Here is a 21863-nt window from a genome sequence, read left to right on the forward strand (position 1 = left end):
AAGAAATATTGTTTATTTAATATTTAATATGTCTTTATAGGAATCAGAGGATGTGCCAGATGATTAAATTATTATTATAACAGTAAATTGACTCTGCTCATAAAGACACAACAATTGACTGACATTAGATCAGATAACCTTAGATACAAGATGGGATACTATGATATCCTTTCTCAGTCATAGAAAGAACGACCACACAAAATAGAATTAATTTCTCATCCACTGGATTTAGCACACTACATTTAAGACTAAAGGACAACAGAATAGCCCAGAGTCTTTTATATATCTTCTAAATAACATTAAGTGTAGCCTTTGCCGTATAGTTGTATAATTAGAATCCATGCCAGATGCCATTTTTAAGTCTTTATGTTCTCACTGCTATTCCGACATGGCATCGTTAAAAGAGCAAACAACCCTCTGTAATCTATTTGCTATGCTCTTCATTCCGATTTGAAAAAGTATCCTAATACTTAATCGTTTTCAACAGCTCTGACAGATTTAGAACACAAATGTAACCTCTGAATGTAATTACTGAATGAGTCTCACTCTGCCAACTGATTAGAGAAAATGCCTTGAGAGTTACTGAGGTAACTGAACATCCAGCTCTAGGGAGGATAGAGCACACTGACAGGTGAAGTCAGAATGCGCTTATTAGACAAGTCTCGCATTCAGACTTAAATAACTCAGTGAAGATTTCAGTAGCTAATGTGAGCTTTCATCACATTCCATATTTGTGATCACTTCTGGGAGAGTTTTACCCTTAGTGTTTAAATGAGAATTGAGCAAACCTATGAAGAAAACCTTGGAAACTGTGCATGTAAATTTGAGCTTGAATTAATATTGACCAGTTCTATGAAATGCTCTTATAAAATCTGCCCATATGAAAGAGATATCGCAAATGAGATCTCTTTAACATCTCAGTTGTTTCCCCTTGACGGCAACGAGACCTGCTTCTTAAGTTTGACTTCTGAGAAAACTCTGCATTTCAAAAGACAGAATGTCACACAGTGTGCCAAGATATCAAAGTGTGCAATCAAAAGGTCAGAACGCTTAAACTGATCAAATTATTCCAAGATTAAATTATTGGTGCTATATTATTAACATTAACTTCATTGCTCTATTCGCTTACTGGATATCAATCATTTTTGTCTATTTATTTTTCTAAATAATCTTCAGGAGAAACATCTTAGAAAAAGTTGAAACTTTTTGACATTTGATAGAGCAACACCTTAAAAAAAATTTGGGTAAAAATTGTGTCATTTATGTAAAAAAGATTTCACCTAATGCATTAATAAGGTTCAGGTTCGAAACAGTGTGCTATGAATAATAATCTAATATAATCTTAATAATATGCTTTCGCAAAGAGGCCTTTTATTATGTCAAAGCTAAATATACATGAATAACAACAAAACGTTCATGTTTAAATTTTAATAGGCATCCACAGTGATTTCTCAGTTTGATTCATCCTCATTTTCCTTGCAAAGGAAAAGCTGAGGAGAGAGCAAGAAGGAGAGAGGGAGTGAGCAGGCTTCACAACCGCAAGCGTAATAATTCCTCTGGCGCAAATTCAAAGTGCCACGCACAGACAGACGATAATCAGCCGAATATACAGTACACACCACACACAACCTGCTTACCAACACAACACACCTCTCGTTCTGGCAAACCGACAGTTGCCTCTCCAGATACACATTGCATTGGCTATATATAAATAAAAAATAATATGCTCAGCAAAGGCTCCGTCACAAACGTTGATTGTTGGTTAGAGTTGATCACAACATAAAACAGAGAAAGGTAAAAGAAGCGCATTACCACCCATTTCTTTCAAGCTGGCTCTCATCCCCTATCATTCTAGCTTCCGACCTCCCTCTTCCTCCATCCCACTTTCTTTGTTTCATTGCTTCTCCTCTCTCCCCCTCCCTCTCTCTTTCTCTCTTTCTCTCTCTCTCTCTCTCTCTGCCTGTGTGTTTTGGTATTCATACAGACGTTCGGATTTGAGTGGCAGGCTCTCTCGAGACTGTGCACAAACTGCACATTTCTCTGATCTACATTTTGCACCCCAGGAAAAGACAGCAGCAGCAGACGAGTCTTTGCTCCCACTATTGCAAACGTAGTCGCTTTTTCTCTCCTGCCCATTAGCCAATTAACTGACCTCCCTCCTGTGAGGCTAAAGGACATATCAAGGTCATTCACATTGCAACGACTCGCCTCACACAATCACATGGAATTTGAAACCTCTAAAACCTTTACAATGCATTTGACAAACCGACTGATGCATATTAAAAAACTGCATAATGATGTCTGGTATGGCATTCAAAAGAGCACACTTGAGGAGAGATTTTATTTGTGCATGTTTCCCATGGGTGAAAAGGGGGATAAAATGAGGAGAACAAATGAGATGAGAAAGGGAACATGGCTATAAATGTCAAAGATAGTTCCGCTCTCCGAATATCAGCACCCAGAGGTCAAAGGTCACAGCAGTAAGGGGTTACGGCGTGTATGAGGTCCAGTAGCTCCCGCAACAAACCCCGGCTGAGAAAGGGCAAATAGGGTGGCCCGCATCTTCCCCACAACAGTAACCATAGATACAGCCATTGGCATTTCACAAAGGAATTGCTTCGCGTGAAATCTTGCCCCTGTAGATCCGCTCGGGTTGTGGATATTGTTATCTCGCTGTCAAGAGGAGTTAGGTTGATTAGAGGTGAGAGCAGACCTTTAGCAGAAGTTGCTGTCTTGTCCGGGAGCAAATGTCTTTCCTTAAACACACCCTGCCTTTTTTTTTCTTCCCAGAAGCCAGGCATTTATTCCATTAGGTCTCCATCAACCTGCAATCAGGAAACCATGGTTAGTAAAAGCACATCAGACAAACACTGGTTAATATTCCAAGCACAAACCAGAATGTAAAAAAAGAAAGAAAGAAAGAAACAGTATTCGCACAATCATCTCTGAACTCTGATTCTGATGGATTTTATGAGGATAACCCTATATTTTCTAGCACATTATATATGAGCATAGATGGTCCCCTGTAGGCATTTTCAATTACAGTGTACCCCGGCATTGGAAGATTAATCTGCTCTTTTGAATGCATGCCACATTTGCTGCTTTCGTTGATATTCTGCAGAGGTTTTATCTAACCAGCTGCAATGGAACACATTAGGTCGCCCTCTCCCTCATAATGCCATTCTTTATATCCCCACCTCCAAAGAAAAAAGGACATCCTGGAGATATGTTGACACAGTGTTTAGGTCATTGCTGTTTTGTAAAACAAGACGACTATAGTTGCAGAAGAGCAAGGGGAAGAAATGCCCTCTTGTAAATTACACTCATTAATCTGCATTTTGGAGCCTATATATGACTACATTATAGCCCTGACATGTATGAAGAGGTTAACAGATTGAATTTCATTCACCTCGTTGTCTCTCATATTGAGATGGTGCTATTTATTAGCTGCCTGTGTTAGTTAGTAATTCAGTCAATCTTCCATCAATTACCTCGGCGTTCTCTTATTAAAGCAGATGCTGTGGGGTTACTGCTCTGTCTTGCAGCTACTTTCTTTTATGAGATCAAACTTAATCAATAACCAAACTGACTTCATGCATAGAGATGTTTCTCCACCAGATGTGAGTTTTGTAGGGTTAAAGATATAAATGTATTGGTACAGATATTTTGGCCAATATATAACTATAATTTATTTGGCCGGGAAAAAGTGTAATGCAATGCCCATGAATATAAATATATACGGTCTGTTTTCTTAAAACAGCAGCACTTACAATAAAGCTCCATCTAACATTTGAAATGCTTAAAATTCATCAAAACATCATAATGTACAGTAAAAAAATAATTGACTGTTTTATTCTGAATAAAATAATATATGCCTTCAATACCAACCAATAATTTTTTTTTTCAGATCGGTTATCTGTTTAGATGATATTAATATATGTATCAGTCAATATTGCATATTTATTTGTGCATGCTCATTTGTCCTATTTTTACATTGATTACTTTCCCTCGTCTAATACTTGTAATTTAATAAAAACTAATTTAATAACACTTCTGAATGTAAATCTTAGTAAATCTAAATGAATACCCATTTTTTTATACTGTACATTATAATGTTGTGATGCCTATTTCACTTGTAGCCTTTAAAATGGTTAAGTTAATTTGTTTTTAGTGTTTTTATTTATTTATTTATTTTAGACAAAATAGTATACAGTTTTATTCTGGACATTTTTCGGTTACAGCTATAACATAAAAATACTTTTCAGCTTGTTGTATCAGCCAGAATTAGAATATTGGTGTATTTTAAAATATTGGTTAATATACTGGAACAGTCATCACGCTTCCCATTTATAGGATTGGATTTTGTATCCCTGTAGTTCTTCCGGACTGTAGTTCTTCCCTGTAGAAACCAAAAAAGTCAGAAATCAGGTGTTTGTTGGTGCAAGGAGAAGTCCAATACTGGTGAAGAAGAATGGTTAAAAACATGTAGAAGGTAAGGGAAAACAAAAGACTACAGGAGAATGAGAAGAGAGAATAATTGAGGAATTGTGTGCTGGAAAGGAACGTGCAAATAAGAGATGATGTTTTGGAAAAGAGAGAGTGTGGAGAAAGGGACTGAGAAAGAGGCTGCAGGAAGATGAGGAGGCTGAGATTGGATTAACCAGAGCTCATGTGTGTGGTTTGTTAGAGTAAAAAAAGAGAGAGAAAAGGAAAGCTCAGTTGATGTGTGTTCAGAAGCCCACCTCATCCTCTCAGGAACTTGAGATGCAGTTAGCTGCCTTACGAACACTGTCTTCCTTTGCTTTCGCTCCCCTCACACACAAACACACACATCTACTTTCAGGCTATTTGTAAAGCTTTTAATGTTTCTCTATAATGAGCAAACATTGCATGACAAGCTTAAACAGAGGAAATAATTAAAAGACAAATATATGGTGCAAGGTCTTTAGCTGGGTTTCACACTCTGCATAACAAAACACATTCATCCTCATTTTACCAGCTCTCCACACTCACTGCAATACTCACCAAGGGCTCCCAAGCGCAGCTTTAAAACTCATCTATATAGTCTCAATGTGATTTGTAGTTGGTAAAGCAGCTTGTTAGCCGGAGAGGTTCAGGAGTGCACAGTATGCATAGTTTCCAGGGCATGGAGGAATGAGGCTGTGCACGGCGCAGGTGCGGCACTGTTCTGCCACCTGCCAGCTACCTACAGCCATGTCAACACCCCACCTGGAGCTGACACAGCCTGCATACTGCATGCACAGAGTAAAAGGAAACCACATAGACACTTGCACAACTAGAGAGACAGGACACATATGCACACAACCTTGACAGAGGAGACATCTGAGAAAAGACTGCATGTGCATAGTATAGTGTAGGGCTGGGTGGTAAGACATATATATTTTATGTGATAGTACAAATGTTTCAGCTGGTAGATATTATACTGTGGTATATCTAGGGTTTGATTTAAAAAGAAGAATTCTATAGTCTACTCTGCAAAGTGTCTTGCGGGTGATTGTTTCTTGTGTGGATGTCGTTGTTGAGTGTAATGGGAGCAATTTAGTTTTGGCGTATCTCATCCAGTGAAGGCATGCTGTTGTTGACCAGTATAATTCACAACAAAGTTTTGCAGGAAATTATAAATATTATAATATATTATATAATTGGGGGTATGGTTCTGTTCTGGGCAAGAGCTCCCCACCTATCCATCCAGCCTATAGCATGGATGGATAAGAACAGGGAACCCCCTTATTATAAACAGAACAATACCAACATAAATGTTTTACAGATGTCATTAACGTTCTTAATGATGATAAATTAATGTAACAAGATAAATCAAGATAAGTGACAGTCTGGTTCGAAGAGGAATATCAGAAGGTCATGTGGACGAGAGGAGAAGCTGGGGATGAAGGAGGGTAATTAGCTCCTGAACAACGGGAAAACGTTGCATATAAAACTGAATGGTGCCTTATACAGAGATGCTGTGATGGGTCAGACATGGATCAGCTGAGTCAGCTGATGCGAGCTTGACTGACAAGACCTGTCAGAACTGATGCTATGCGTGATTTTATTCAAGATTTTTAATGACATAGCATATTAAAACTATATCATTATATCAAATGGAATAATATATGATTAAATTCATTTTTGTAATTTGATATACATTTGTGGGCATTTGACAACACATATTCTATGTGATATATTGTTATACCATTACATGCTATATACCATTACATGACAATCATTTATACCTTGATATAATACGTTAATCATTAATACCACTTTATTCTAAAGTAGAAGTCACTAGAATGGGAGGCAATATGTGTAGGGTTAGATAGAAGCGGAAGGGTGTGTGAAAGAGAAAGAGCATGTGGGGGTGGGCAGTGTATCTCTGAGCCTGTCACTGACAATCAACTCGTGGTCTGAGGCTAGTTGACAGTCAAGGACACGTGCACACACCCAAAGAAGCCCCCTGTCTCGCTTTGATCATTACCCTGCACATAAAGTGAGTTTCATAATACAGATTTGAGTGATTTTAAAGACACATCCACCAAGTACTCATCCATTAAATCTGCTTTGATGTTACACAAGAGCCTCATGTCTGATAGCGAAGGCCTCTCCGCGTCACAAGCAATGCTCGTGTCCATGGGAGATATCACAGAGATGGCCAGGGGCTGGACCATGTCAGTGGCGTGCCACTGGGTGTGTATGTGTGTGTGCGCAAAGCCAGGCCCAGCAGGCTACTTGCCCCATACTGCCTGGAGGACGCGAGTCCTGCCGGAGCAGGCAGAGGGCCAAACTCTCTCATATTTCCATCCGGAGCCTGAGGATAGAACTGGTCACTGGAGCCACACAAATTTAAGTGTCATCCCTGAATCAAGATGCTCACCAATTTTCTGCTCGCCTTAGCAGCGAGCTGGGCCGCTACCAGCGGCTAACAGAGCCAGTGGCCCCATGGCAGCATGGACTAGATAGTGGATTGTGCAAAAAGCGCACATGCAGTCGAGAAATCCAGCTCTGTATGATTTTTTTTTGCATGATCATGGCTGCGTTTGTTTGTTTGTTTTTAATCTTCATCAGCATGCACCGCAGTTTTGTAACTTAACGAAAACATTCATTTTTGCATTGCAGTTCATCAGCACAGCATTGAAGAATTTTTTGCCTTTTTTATTTGAAAACTCTGCTGAACCCTCACCAACACATTAGCCGCACTGTCACGTTGGGCGCTAATTCGTTTCCACAGAAGATCTGCAAGAGAGGTTAATTTAAGGCCAAGGAGATCCCACGCACTGAGAGAAAATACAGCCATTCATCCAGAGAGAGAGAGAGAGAGAGAGAAACTGCAAAGGAGCGACGGTGGATAGAGAGAAAGAGAGTGGGGTCAGCTGATGAGGTCAACATTGTGAGATTTGGAGAGAGTGGGTTGGGAGAGACGCAGGTGTTTCACCAGACCCGTAGCCCAAAGGAAAAACACGTGTCACTGATGCTGCCGTCCCCCACACGCACCCTCACATGTTTTCCTCCTATCATCCTTCCAGTCCTTTCATCTCCTACTTTTCCTTCCTTTCTTTTCTTACAAGATTTTTACATGAAATTTACATGTTTGATGAACAGTTTGATTTCTAGAAGAATCTAGAACCAAGATTTTGTACCTTATTTCCCTTATTTCAAGTTTTTGATGTGTCAGTCTGTATTCATGTATTTTTCATTTTTTAAAATCTCTGATAATGGTTTCAAGCAATTAAACTCTCAGACAATCAATCATCTCTCCATCATCCAGGCATTTAAATGAGAAAATTGGTAGTTTTTTTTTTTTTTAATTGGGGGAAAAAAAGATGCAATCCCGGCTTTCAGCATTCATGTGTTTATGTTTCTGCAGTGGCCTTTTTTCAACCTCACCTACTACTCTACAGACCTGTCATTATATAGTCACCCTGAATCACCCCAGGAACCAAATCAAAAGGTCAGAGTAATTCCGCTGAGATATTCACTGGACTCTTAGATAGAAGCAAGGAACCCATCTCTCAGAAACAGACGCTAAGAAAGAACACGAGGCATGGGCCAAATGAACAGCAGCCTTCATTACTGATCAAATGAGGCTCGCTCTAATGATGGGGTAATGTGATCAGGGTGTGGTCCTCAGCTTTCCACTAACGTCCTGGCTCAACCAGGCCCATCACCATCACCCAGGGGAGAGAGCCAGAGAAATTATGGGAGAACCTTCTTGGAAGCTTCTATTGATCCGGCGTAACATAAAACCGGACTTCATCTAGAGAGGGAAGAAGAAAATGTGTCAAACAAAAGTTAAATGAAAAATTGCTTTTATACTGAGGCATTTATTATTCGAAGTCCCTCAGAGGAAGAATAATAGGGAGAGAGAGGTACTCAATGAGAGGAGGGAGGGAGGGCGGAGAAGAAAAAATCCATTTGGTAAAGTAGATGCGGATCGATGGTGACAGAGCGGAGCAGTCTTGGCGCATGCCGTCCCACATTACTGCCCTGATTGATCTGCCGGAGTGGCAGTCTGACCCGAGGGCTCTGGAGGAGGTGTCCCACTGAGGAGGGGAGCCCACGCAAAACACAGGGAGAGAAAAATAAAAATCAATACACACAGAGAACTTTCCTGACCTGACGTTAAGATACAAGAAATGTATGAAGCTGCGTACCTGAATGGGTTCTGACAGCTCACATCCCCTCCAGCAGTTCAGTGCACAGGAGGGTTGGAGTCTCGGGCAGTTGCAGCAACCTCTGTGAACATTAAGGAGACTTGTACCCTCCGTCCGGAGACTCTGTTAAATACAAATTTGTTTATTTCTCAAACTGAGAATTATTTTAAGGGATTTAGTCTAGGGCTACTTACCACACTCCTGCTATGTTTTAAAGCAGCTCAAAAAATGAATGAAGGAAAAGGTTGTTCCCCCGGCTACATGTTCCTGAGTGGTGTGAGTAAACAGAAATTACAGTGCAAGAAAGAACATTTCAAGATGAAATTCTCCCTTAGATAGCTTTGAACCCCATAAGCCCACAAACAGCAAGATCATACATTCACACACATATATGTTTATATATAGCTACTGAGGGTGACCTCCATTTTGTGGCAGGCTCTCTGTTTTAACAGAACCTCTGTAATGTCAATTATCCGGCACAAGGTTGTGTGATATGGGCTGTAGGTGCATGGAAATTATTGTGTGAGATGCTTCAGTGAGATAAGTCCAGTGAGGTTCATGTTTGGGGTTAAGTATTGGTTGTTTGACCGAGAATGTTCTGACATGGATGAAGTGGCTGACTTATTGACCATCATGTGAGCAGAAAAGAAAAGCGTGGGAGATTTTTTTTGATCGCAGAGGGTGAGGTGACATCTCTGTGTTATTGGTTCTTGTGCTGTGGCTACTGGGGTTAAGGTAATGGTGAAGTTATGCTAAGCTAATATGAGATGCAATTTACTTCAGTAAAAAAAAAAAATAAATAAAAAACAACCATGAAGTCGCTAGAAAACTGCAGTTTTCTGTCAGGTGTTAACATAAACAGAAAACAGGGATGTTTTAAAATATTTTATACCATCAACATTCTCTGTCCTTTTTCCATAAAGAGAAAGACATTTCTTAATGCATATATCTGCTAAAAGTCATTTTGTCAATGTTTAGGAGAACATTAGCATATAGATGGCCTCAAAGCTAACATTACATGGACTAAAGCCACAAAACTCTTAGTTGGATTTTATGGGGTATTTAATATTGGTAGGTATTTAATAATAATAATAATAATAAAATACAGATTATCTGTGATTATCATCAGCATATTTTTGAGAATCTACATATAGAGCATCTAGAGAAAGAGAAAGAGGGAGAGTCAATAAGTTAATGTAATTAAGTAAATATATTAAAAGAAAATCCTTCAGATAACTTACCTTACACCCTGCAAACTGTGGCTAATCGTTTCTGGCATATCTGATAAATGATTTATAGAAACAAACATTAATTTAATTTACATGTTTGTTGACATTGTTTAATTGATATGAACAACAGCAGTTTGAGTAGTTTTATTTTTTCAACAAAAAGAATATAGAGAGAGATAATAAGACTAAGAGAAAGAGAACAAAAAGCTATTTCTCCATTGTTACGTATTCCATGTTTGATTCCTGTGAGCTTTGAGAAAAGGTCAGTGAAAACAGAAGATGAATTCATTTATAGTCTGTCCTCTCCCTTCTGTCGCCCGTGGACATTGATCTGTCCTCTGTAACCAGAGTAACAGCTAGAGCTTTTTAAACCTTACTGTGAATGATGCACCAAAATTCTGATGCATCATTTGGCTGTGTCATCCCGCTTCTTATTGTTTCTGAACGATTCAGCATGTGGATCTAATGTTCTAGATTGGTTCATGCAGATATGTTGTTTCATCAGAGAACAAATATATATACATCACATTTAAAGCTGAATGTACACTTATGTTTCATCACTAGAACAATAAAAGTGTTTTGTTACACCCTGCGGTCCTCACTAAAACTAAAACCAAGGTGGCACATGAGATTAAAAAAGATTCCCATGAGGCTCTTTTTTAAATTACAGACCCATGCCCCAGATAACACTACACCGAGAGCTGTCAGCAATCCACCTGCCCACCCTATCCCTCTCTCCTCTCCCTCCTCCGCTGACAGTTCATTTTTCTGTAGATCCCGACACCTGGACGCTTACACAAATGTTTTAAAGATCTGCAGAGGACGCCAAGCCCCTCCCCCCAGCCCCCTCCATCCCTTCCGATGCAGAAGTGTCTCCTCCATCATGTAGTGCTGGATGCCTCCTATTACACTCCTCCTCTATTCCATCCATCCAACAGAAAGGTCACGCTCAGTGTCTCCCTCTTTTCCTAAATTGGCTGTTTTCCCTGTTAGTGCCACGGCTCAAGCTGTGATTGCGGCAGCCTCGGTATTGGTCCTCTAAGGTCTTGTTTACGAGGCTGGATTTGTCGGAAAGCCCATGATATTAAATCTACAGTAGTAGGCTTGCTGTTTTTCACAACTTGCAGTTTCTATATCCTACACAAATTTGTCTATGGCCTGGAGTGTGAAAAAATACTTCCGTTTCATCAGCAAATATGCTATTCTATATATCACCCATTCTCTGCATGCATTTATAGCACCTGTTTCCATTATACTATATATAAAACCCAACTAAATTCAAACGATTGTGTCTTTCGAGTCCAAATCAAAGCCACCTGTGTGTTTTAGTGTGCCTGGAGACCGTCAGGAGTGTTTGTTTGGTATGGAGAAAATGGGCATGTTTGAATATTGACCCTGCCCCCCTCCCGTAGGGATCGACAGAGACTCAGTGGCGTCAGGCAGACCTGCCGCAGCTCCAGGGCTGGGCTGAGAAGGGACTGCTGACACAGCCAAAGATGGTAAGGAGACTGCTGCCCACTAACTGCCATTTTTACCCCATTAATAGACATATTGCTTCTATGAAATTGTGCTATGAGAGGGAGGGTGTGTGCAGGGGAAGAGCAAAACAGGCCTAATGATACATTTTAAATAAATCTTATTATTAGTATTATTACTGTAATTGTTATTAGGGATGTTACTGGATAATATATTTTGGATGGATGTTGTATTGTCAATATGTATAATGTCTGTGCAACCTTCCAGTGTCTTGTGCAAGTACAAAAATGACATAAATGCATAAGGAATCACTTTAGAATGTAAAGAAAAGATTGATTTTGCATTTGGTTTGTATTGCATTCGCAAAAAAAAAAAAAAGAAAAAAAATCCAACTTCACCTTTATTTCACCTTGGATTTCACCTGAAGATGATTCCCAGTGTTGTTTTCTCCTAGATTTAGCTGTCACAGATCCACATAAATAAGAGCCGACATCTATAGGAGGGAGCACTAGCATCAGAAGGCTCTGGTAATAACTGGAGAGCATTACCAGTAAAAACACACATCAGAATAGAAGCCTGACATTTTATCATCTATAAGGCCATTAAAGTGCCATGTTGAAATGGCAGGTATCAGAACACACACCGAAATGCATCTATCTGCAGTGCTGTGAACACACACACACACACACACCTCTGGCTCTGCGTGACTCAGGGACATTGGACTGGTTGAACCTGTATTTTTATCCCTGTCCTGACATCCTCTAAGGCACTTATGTAAGACAGAGTGGCAGAGCCTCTTCCTTCCCGCATACACACACACACAGACGCACGCGCTCGTAGCCTGAGCCAGGCCGAGCAGCGTTCAGAAACAGTCGGTATATCTGCCATTGCGTTTGAAAAAATAAAGGAATGTAATCTGGGGCTACTGTTAAGTTGGATCAAAGGGAAGATGATGTCTGTCCCCCGGCTGACACCAAGGCCTTTGTGATGGCTTAGCATGTCTGCCTGTCTGCTTGCCTTGCCTGTCTGTCTGTCTAACTGTCTCCCTGCCTTCTACAGCTAAAGCACAAACAGAGAGAGCCAGCTAGGCTCTGCCTTAGCTAGCATCCAAACCACAATAGTTTATACTGTACTGTTCAGTTAAAGGAGCTGTAAGCACAATTTATGTATGCCACTCATTAAATTTCCCTACTTCTTGACAGATATCACTGAAATAGATATCCTGAGAAATCATATCTTTCTCTGTGACAGCCCTAGACCCTGCAAAACCTGGACAAAGCTATTCGTAAGCATTCCCATTAATATCACCAAATATCAATGGCAGTTGCTCAGTTAGCACATGATCCCCATACTAAATGGCCCAATATAACTAGCCAAACCTTTCTGTAAACAGCAACAAAAAAGAGCGAGTTGGGGGAAGCAGACTACCTTTTTTGCCTAACCACAGCTGCTTTTTTTGCCCTTTTACATGTTCAAGTTTGCTGACAGGCCCAAAAGCTATTCTACATCACACAAAAAGTATCCAAATAGATTTTGTAAAACGGATAGTTCAAGTCATGCTGATTGGTCAATAAAGCATACCATCTGAGATAAAATGCACAAAATAGCAAGGGTTTCACAGACTATATCTTCTACAGAAAGAAAGATTCTTAATGAATTTGGTTAATAAAACAATACATATATATAGCCCTTGAAACCTTTGCTATATTGTGTATTTTTTCTCATATACACAATATAGCAAAGTTTCCACAGACTATATTCTCTACATATATACTATACATATATATTATTTTATATTAAAAAGTCTGTATTATAAATATATAGTAGCCAATTTTAATATATGTAATATATTTCAATATAGTTCCAAGCCTAATTATTGTTTTGAACAAATCACTTAAGTGAAAGATTCAATGACTTACTCATACAGGTCAATGTTTCATTCCTGAATGATTCAGCATTTTTGAATGAATCAATTGGCTAAATAACTCAGTGAATCACTCATAAAAGACAGTTGTCGCCACCTACAGACCACAGCCTGCAGAAAGAATCACTAAAATAAAAATCTTTACAGTAAAATCTATTTAATATGATTGTCATTTTTGCCTTTCAATCTAATCTTAACTACTCAGGGAAAGTAGTTAAAGGAAAGTCACCACACTGACCCCTGTCAGCTGCTGGGGCAAATGTCCAGCAATAGAGAGTATGTAAAAGAACAATTACCCTTCTCAGTATGACAACGAGGTAGTTCAACTACAGGAAAATAATAAGGCAGCATATAAGTGCTAGTGAAAGGATCAGAAAGGAAAGAAAGGTTTTTAATTGGCCATCGAGACACAACAGGTCCTTGGAACCAGAATGAAAGGTGTCCATTTCTATCGGTTCCTTCTCTGGAATATTCAAAGCTCTTATCCCATGAGGTTTGAGCATTTCTTTTTCCCCTGAAAGAACAGTGCACCGCAGGAGCTGCAGACAGACTTAATATGTTTCCCCTCACACATGCACACAGATGAAAACACACAGAATTAAACATGTGCACACACACACATCAATCAAAACCTGCTGTGGCGATGGCTATTTTGTCCCTTTGTGTCGCTCCACTCCCCTTTTCTGCAGAGAAGTGCGGAACAGGATCCATTTACATGCATATCCTGGGAGCTTTGCAGATGAGCCTCCTATGGGCTGCAGGCAGCTTTTTTTCTATTTGTCACGTCGGAAAAATGTGAACGTCTACAAAGACTAAAAACAGAGGCACCGCAATTGATCCAAAAAGGGGCATCTGTCTTTTTTGTAATAATGTAATAAAGTGAAACATGATATTTATTAAATGTACAGTATATATATATATAGTAATATGTAGCAAGCGTAAAGCACTGACTTCTTACTGGATGCCACGATTGACCAGAACCAGAATCTTGATCAGAATCAAGTATTTCACAGAGCCGTGTAATAAATATATATATATAAATATACATGCACACTTTTTTCCTTTTATATAGTTGCTATTGGCTATTGGTTAACATTGTTCAATAAGTCATGCAGCATAAGTGATGCCATTGTCAAAGGAAAGTCATTTCAGAGGAAGAGCCAGTTATTACATTTTAAGACTTTTTTTTAAAATTTGGAATAACATGCCTGATGAATAATTCATTAAGACCCAAAACAGGAAATAAGGAAGTAAATAGGGTCAATTTTGATATTACATTGACTTTAAAGATCACTTAGGGAGACTGAGAAATGCTGCAGCTATTTTTGATGGTTTCTCATCATACACAACTAAATAGCTTTGGTTTTAGCATCCTCTTTACTGTGCCTGCGTGTTTCTCAAAAATACTCCAAGTGCAAACACGAGCGTGGTGTCAGATGGGGAAAAATTGTTAACCTTTCTAAATATTCCCACTTTGATAAAGGAGAGTCAAACTTCAGAGTGCAGATGCAGTGTATTTTTTTGAAGAGCTAAAAATAAGTGCAGCTGAATTTCAGCTTAGATCCATTTTTTTTCTCCTCCTCATCTCTATTATTTTACACTCTTGAATCTATCAGCAGGAAACATTAGCGCTTTTCCTTCACTCTCTCGGTGCAGATCTTGATCTGAATTATGCCACATCCAATCAGAGAGGAAAAGAAAATGAATATTAAACATGGTTGACTTACAGAATCAGCTTCGAATAAGCTATAATCAGGTCATGCTTGCTGTTTTAAATCTTATTTGTTTAGTTTTTTCCTTCTTCTATCCTCTTTTTGGTCTAAGACTTTTGTCTACCAATGAGAACATTCATGGAATGTTCCTAAAAGACTGACACTAAAGCACACAGCATACAATGGGACAGCGTTACACCGTGTCCTAATCAGACTCGATGTGACAAGAATCTGCAAAGATTCCAACCAGACTGTATTTTCTAAAATTCCTCCTATGATTTTTAGTCTCTCCTCCTCTATGTTTAATATACATGAGGAGCAGAACTTTGGTCCAGTAATATTTCAGCGCATTCTGGGCTACTCGAAATGACAGCGCAGAAATAAAAACCAAGCGACAGACAAAATATAGTGTCACTTTGTCACATCACGTCTGGTTAGGACACGGTTTTAGGCTTTGCCATGGCTGTCCAGACAGTCGGAGAATGTCAGTCTAGTGTTATAAAAGGTGTAAAAGCTAAAGCAAAATCTGTCGTAAACGTGCTCCTCTGACTGATGTAGCAGTTGTTTGTTCCCCTGAGAAAATCTCATGGAGTTTTGCTTTTGCAACCATTAAGACTTACCCCCTAATCTGCTCTCGCTTACACACGCTCACTCGCACGCATATCTTCAACCTTCGTGACAGTTAGAATATGACACGATTCCAGATGTCACCCAGCCCCCTCAAATAGAGTCGGGTGACAAAATTAAACACACATGCGCTCACACACAAACATGCTTTATGCAAATGATGGAATACATTTAACTGCGGTGTGGAACAATCTTGAAATAAAAAGTTTGAGGCTGAAAAGCAGCACAGACTGGGGCCTCCTCTGTTCCTTCTTCCCCAGGGCCAGCCAGCTTCTCTTCAAACACCTGCTCTTAAAAGCGCACAGCTAAACCAGTGGCAAATGATGTTCGCCATGACAGTCGTTCCACACTGAAGGGCTCACATTGTTAACCTGTCAGGTTGAGCCAACCATCAAAACGCACAGCCAAACTCAAAAATATCAGTAATACAGCGAGGGGGAGGGAGAGTGGAAGAAAGCTAGTGAAAGTCTAGAGATGCATAAACAGTTTTTCAGTAAGTGTGTCATGCATTGTATTATTTAGAGTCAGTCTGTGAGGTTTTGCAGTTAATAGTTGCAGTTGCAGCTACGTACACCAGATTATTTCAAACCCCTTTATCTGGGATGTCAGTAACTCCACAGATTTTCTTAAAGTAATCAATATATATAGTAAATCCGATTTGTAAATGCTAAAATATGCTTTTTCTCTATGGTTTAATATCATAATATACTTTGAGGAATTAGTAAACTGCATACGTTTCAGATGCCACATCCTTCAAACCTTCTTTTGTCTGCAGATAATCAGCAACATGGAGCCTCAGGTGACGAATGGGCCAAACTCTGGCACGGCCAACGGGCCCTCCAGCAACAGCCGCAGTTGCCCCTCGCCCATGCAGACCGGCGGCCCTAATGACGACAGCAAGACCAACCTCATCGTCAACTACCTGCCCCAGAACATGACCCAGGAAGAGTTCCGCAGCCTCTTTGGCAGCATTGGCGAGATTGAGTCCTGCAAGCTGGTTCGAGACAAAATCACAGGTAATAATGTAGGAGGGGGAAAACAAAACAAAAATTGCATTTGATTTGCATAATGAACTGTGTGTAGTAGAGGCAGAAGAGGCACAATGTCTTGGATATTATAGGTTAAAAAGGGAAACTTTGGGATGGGAGCCACTTTGGTTGGAACGGAAGTAGTCATTAACTTTTCTCAGCTGTCTATTAATGTTAATCAAATTAATTACAAGATTTACTCAAATATTTATATGCTAATAGCATATATGGAAATATATTTAGAAACATTTTTAAAAATGAGGCAAGCACCATGCGATCTTTAAAATGTCAACTAAATAATAATACAAATAAAATAAAAAAATTTTTTTTGATAAAAAAAAATCTAAATAACAAAGTCATTTTAGAATATTCAGCATTTTGAAGGTCCATCCAAAACCAGCAACCTTGTATCACAAAAATGGCTTTTTCTTTTTACTCCATTTAATAGTGACAAATGAAATTAATAATGAAGTCTTACATTAAAATCATTGCTTCAATGGGTCTGTTCGATGCAGTTGTATCAGGTCAAACTGCAATTCCAGGGAAATTCCAGAGTTGGAAACACTGGATGAGAAGGGCTATTCTTTGTTTACAGTGCCCAGAGAGAAAGGAGGAGAGAGAAAGAGGACATAGAGGTGTTTAAGCAGCACTCCCCTGCTAATAAGAGTTCTAATCCCACCGTAGTGACTATGTGGGTGGTAAGCAGATGGATGGCGAAGCTGCTCAGAAATAATGCCAGATAATGGCCTCCATTTTATATCCTACTTAGTGACACTTCGCTCTGGATAATCTCATTAAAACAGGGCCGGGCCTAAAGCCACTGGTTTTTAGACAAAAGGGGAGAGAGAGAGAGATAGAGAGACAGAGAGACTCTTGGCTCTTGACCACAGGTTTTGTCGGATTTCATTGCCAGGCAGTCAGATGGTCGGGCAAGAGAATTGTCATTAGAACCATCGTCATGAGAGTTGACACATGCTCCTTTTTCAGTCTTTACATGTGGGAAATTCACTAAAGTCTCAGGAAATCCTCACATACACCAAATGGAACGCGTTTTATCAAATTGACGGTTGTGTAAGTGAAAAGATAACGTTAACCGGGATCACTCACTGTCTTACCGCTCTGTCCTTGTTCAGGCTCGGTAACACATAGTGCATCATAAATATGGCTCTTCCCTGTACTGCACTCTTTGCTCTGAGATCCCAGGGGTCCAATTTCCCAGTTCAGAATTTTAAGCTAACAAATCGCTTCTTGATCATTGTAAAAGCAGAGCGAGCTAGGAGACTGCGAGTTCCCTCTGCTGCCGTCATTAGCTGCTGTCTGGGGTTCAAAATAGATTGCGGGGCATGAGAGATTGTATCTGAACCTCGATGTCATAATATTTGACCAGATCAACCTTCCTGAGCTCTCAGCTCGGCTTTCATCTATAGGGTATGGACGTCGACGAGAAGTCACTTCTCAGCTTTTCAAAGAATTTTGACGTACAAGAGAGCCTTTTACACAGCACTTGAAAAGCTAGAGAGAGACGGCTCCCTCGACAAGGTGAGAAGCTTTGGGCCTTTGCACGTAATAGACAGGCTTCTTCTTTTCCTTTTTTTTCCCCTTCCCCCGCTCCTGTCAGCTTTGATGAGACGCAATGCAGTGATGTACCGTTTGCCACGGCTACTGTTCTCTTGCCCTGTCAAACCCGGGTGATTGCCGCTTGCCAAAGTGCCACCCCAGATTGTTTATCCGTCCTTCTCTTTCCTCTCCTTGCACTTTCACATGCACACATGCTCTCTCATCATCTTCTTTCTGACCTCTAGCTGTACTTGAATACACCGGAGACCTGAGGCTCAATCTTTTATTTAATGTAGTCATACACGCACGGATGTTTATTCAACTATGGCCACTTTTGGCCCTGCAGCCTTTTAGAAAGTGAAATACCTTAAAACATACTTTACAACCTACTAACAATATCCAAAATTTTATTTTCATGCATCAACCACCATTCATTGAACGATGGAAATGACACTTAAACATTTTAGGATTAAAATGGCCAACTCCTTTGTCTTGCTAAGGCTAATTTCATAGTTAACGTGATTTATCCTAAATACACATTATTAAATATTTAATTATTCAAATATTTCATGTTAATAGGAGAGTAGATGACAAAAAATAAAAACAGTCTATTCACAAGGGAAATGTACAATTAAAAAAAAAAATATATATATATATATATATTTTCATTCATGTTTAAAATTGAACGATTAGAATAATAAAATCTGTACAAAAAGGGGGCACTTGAAAAAAAGCACAAAATAAATTATGAAGACACTGTAAAGTTTCCAAAACAGTGTTAATATGACCTTCATATAATTATAATTCCCTATAGTTGAAGAAACAACTTTGTATATGCTAATAATGCACAAATGTACTTACAAACCACAAACAAAACTCATCTCTGATTTTTTTTAAATTGTTGATTCATTGCACAAAAATAATTCTAAGAATAATTTACACTCTGTGAGTAAAAAAAAAACAAAAAACAGTGGACCAAATATTTATCAGCGATTATGTAAACTGTCAGCAGAAACGGCTTTATCACATCCCTCTCAGTGGGGAAAGCATTTCAGAAGTCATTACCGCAAGGATTGTGTCGAGATGCCGAATAAAGCAGATGGCGATGCTGCTAACTTAGCGGAAAGCTTTTGTTTTTAAAGGTTCATATCAAGCTGAAAATCCCCTACTCTAAATGCACACATCCCCAGCACAGTGTTGCTACCTCAGCAACACCCCGTTCTGTGCTAATAATGAGGATAAACACATAGCCCATAGGGAGTAATGGTGATTTTCTTGTGAGCCAGGAATCATATTGAATGAAAACTTTTAATGGAATACATTAAGAAAGTGTTAACGCTTCTGGCTATCAGCACAAAGCAAAATGGAAAAGACTGATTGAGCGGCGGTTTGAAAGGGGAAAAGAATTGGATACTTGTCAGGCTTTCGACACGGCGGATCCTTTTTCTGCGTGAAAATGAACACAATTGTGTTTATAATGATACGGCAGAAAAAGGACACACTCAGGCAAGGACGTGAATTGATTGCATCTGTGATTTTCCATCTGATGAGGAGAGAGGGGGAAAAGAGCGACTGCAGATAATCTTCTGTTCATATTCTTCAAGCAGTAAATAATTACCGCACGATTAAAAATGGCTTCTGAGAAACAGCGCCAACCCCCCTCGCACCACCCCCCTGCGGTTTAGGCCTCTCTCTGTGTAGCAGAAAAGCAACCGGCACATGCTATCGCTCCCAGCCTATTTGTCGCCTGCCATTTTGCTTCATTATTTTCCCTTTCTTGTCCAATCCACAGATGCCATTGTTGGTATTTAATGGATTGGCGCAGGCGGCGGTGCTGCTATCAGTTCGCTCTGTGTTTAACACTTATGTAGCTTACATCAAAGCTGCTTTGTGCGACTGCTTGTTCAGGTACACAACCCACTCGCACGCCGAGCACCTAACCATCTGTCACGCTGCTGACCCAAACGCGGTGTCCGCTGTCTGCTGCCAAGCTTAGCGCGTGCTAACCTTAGCGCCAAGCTGAGCCGACATCAATATGTAGCTGTATATGGCTTCTGTCTCTACACTGACCAGAGTGCAGCCTGCGCCGCCCGCCAGCAAATTAAGAACGGCATGTGATTTAAAACCAGAAAGACATCTAAGCAGTCCTTCGCAGATGTGCTGAAACTCACACAATCACACTGATGAAAAACTGCAGGGAAAAGCAGATGTAGTGGCATGAAAAATTCATTGTGCTTGATGTTTGCAAAAGCACGTTGAGGTTTGAAACACCTCAGTAAGTGTTAGACTGCTGCGAACGTGTGAAAAACCACCATGTCAAACATGCGCCGTGTTTATCTGATGCTGTAGAAATAAAACATGAACTGTTTCCCATGTTTTGTCATTTCCTGTTAAAAACAGCATTAGGCCGAATTAAACGAGCCAACACATGCAACACGGCATCTAAATGGCGCAACCGTACAGCTAAAATTGGTAGTGGGAAAAAGTCTGATAGAATGGCAGGAATTAGCTACTATAGTGATTGCAGGGAACACTGACTTCCTCACATAATTCAGTGCCGTGATGTGTTCCGCGCTCAGCCTGGAGTAAACAAAGTAAATGATAGGTTGTTATTCAGACCTCATTTACATAGTTTGACAATGAACTTTCTGTCACCATCTCAAAGCTACTGACAAACATGAGCACAGGAGTAAACTAATCACCTTCTGTTTTGTTTGTTTTTTTAAAGGCTATTTACCCTCTATTGGGTTATATAAAAATGTGCATGGGGAAAAATTGACTTTATTTTCTCTCTTTTATCTTTTTTTGCTGCTGACATTCTTTAAGCAATCATATACCGGAGTTGGAGCCGTGGCCTTGTGGTTAGCTGTTGTGCGGCAACAATAAGTTGGGCAAAATTCAATTCAGGATTGAAGAATTGGTCCCCTTTTAGTTTAGTATAAATGTGAATTGGCCACATCTTACAGGAAGCTGAATTGGAATGACAGGAAGAGGACTTTATTGAATTGCATTTCAAAGGAATTCAACACAGGTAATGCATTCTGGTGAGTGTTCTACCACCCCGGTCTGCAAAAGTTCATTTATTAAATATACAATCAAATTCAAATAAAAATACAAACAAAATAGCAATTCTAAAAATGGCACTTAAGTGGCATCTTCAAATGTGGCTTTTTAAATTGAGCTATAGTTATGGAAATTTCAATTATACTTTTCAAAATTCAAATTCAATTGGCAATTCTGCATCCTGTTTGCTCAAATTCAGGAAATGAATTTGAGTTTCAAGAACTGAATTAGAGAACCAGTTCACAAAATTCCACAATCCTTTTCCCGTTTCCATAATTTATTTTCCTCTCTTTACCTATATATAAAAAATTTTTTTGAGGTTTGCTTATTCTTAGTGAGTCACCATTTATCTATATCAGTGTTTCTCAACTGGTGGGACCATTTTGAGTGGGTCGCGGAATGTGCAGTCAAAGAAACAACAACAAACTAATTCCATGTTTTGCTGATGTGAGACTTTTATTTTGAAAATTGTGCGTGAAAGCTGTTGACTTCTGTCAGACGCAGTTTAAGTAAAGAGTGCCTGAGAAAAACACACTGTCCTGATTCAGTATCTGCAGTCAGATTAGATGTTATCAGAAGTC

At 39.6% G+C, this 21863-nt stretch overlaps 1 protein-coding gene across 15 annotated transcripts in view; it reads left to right on the forward strand.

The window, feature by feature from the left end:
- Nucleotides 1-21863, forward strand: part of elavl4 (ELAV like neuron-specific RNA binding protein 4) — a 72678-nt gene that overhangs the window by 19592 nt on the left and 31223 nt on the right. For 11 of the 15 annotated variants that reach the window (XM_079897333.1, XM_079897334.1, XM_079897325.1 and 8 more), the window contains 2 exons: nucleotides 11308-11394; nucleotides 16410-16650. In XM_079897333.1, the coding sequence (XP_079753459.1) occupies nucleotides 11308-11394; nucleotides 16410-16650 (328 nt within the window). Of the gene's footprint in view, nucleotides 1-2790; nucleotides 2845-11307; nucleotides 11395-16409; nucleotides 16651-21863 lie in introns of all 15 variants that reach the window. The other 4 variants (XM_079897330.1, XM_079897332.1, XM_079897331.1 and 1 more) reach the window with 2 other exon arrangements.

Source organism: Squalius cephalus (genome assembly GCF_949319135.1).
Source record: "Squalius cephalus genome assembly, chromosome: 16".
In the NCBI taxonomy this organism is placed as follows: Eukaryota; Metazoa; Chordata; class Actinopteri; order Cypriniformes; family Leuciscidae; genus Squalius; species Squalius cephalus.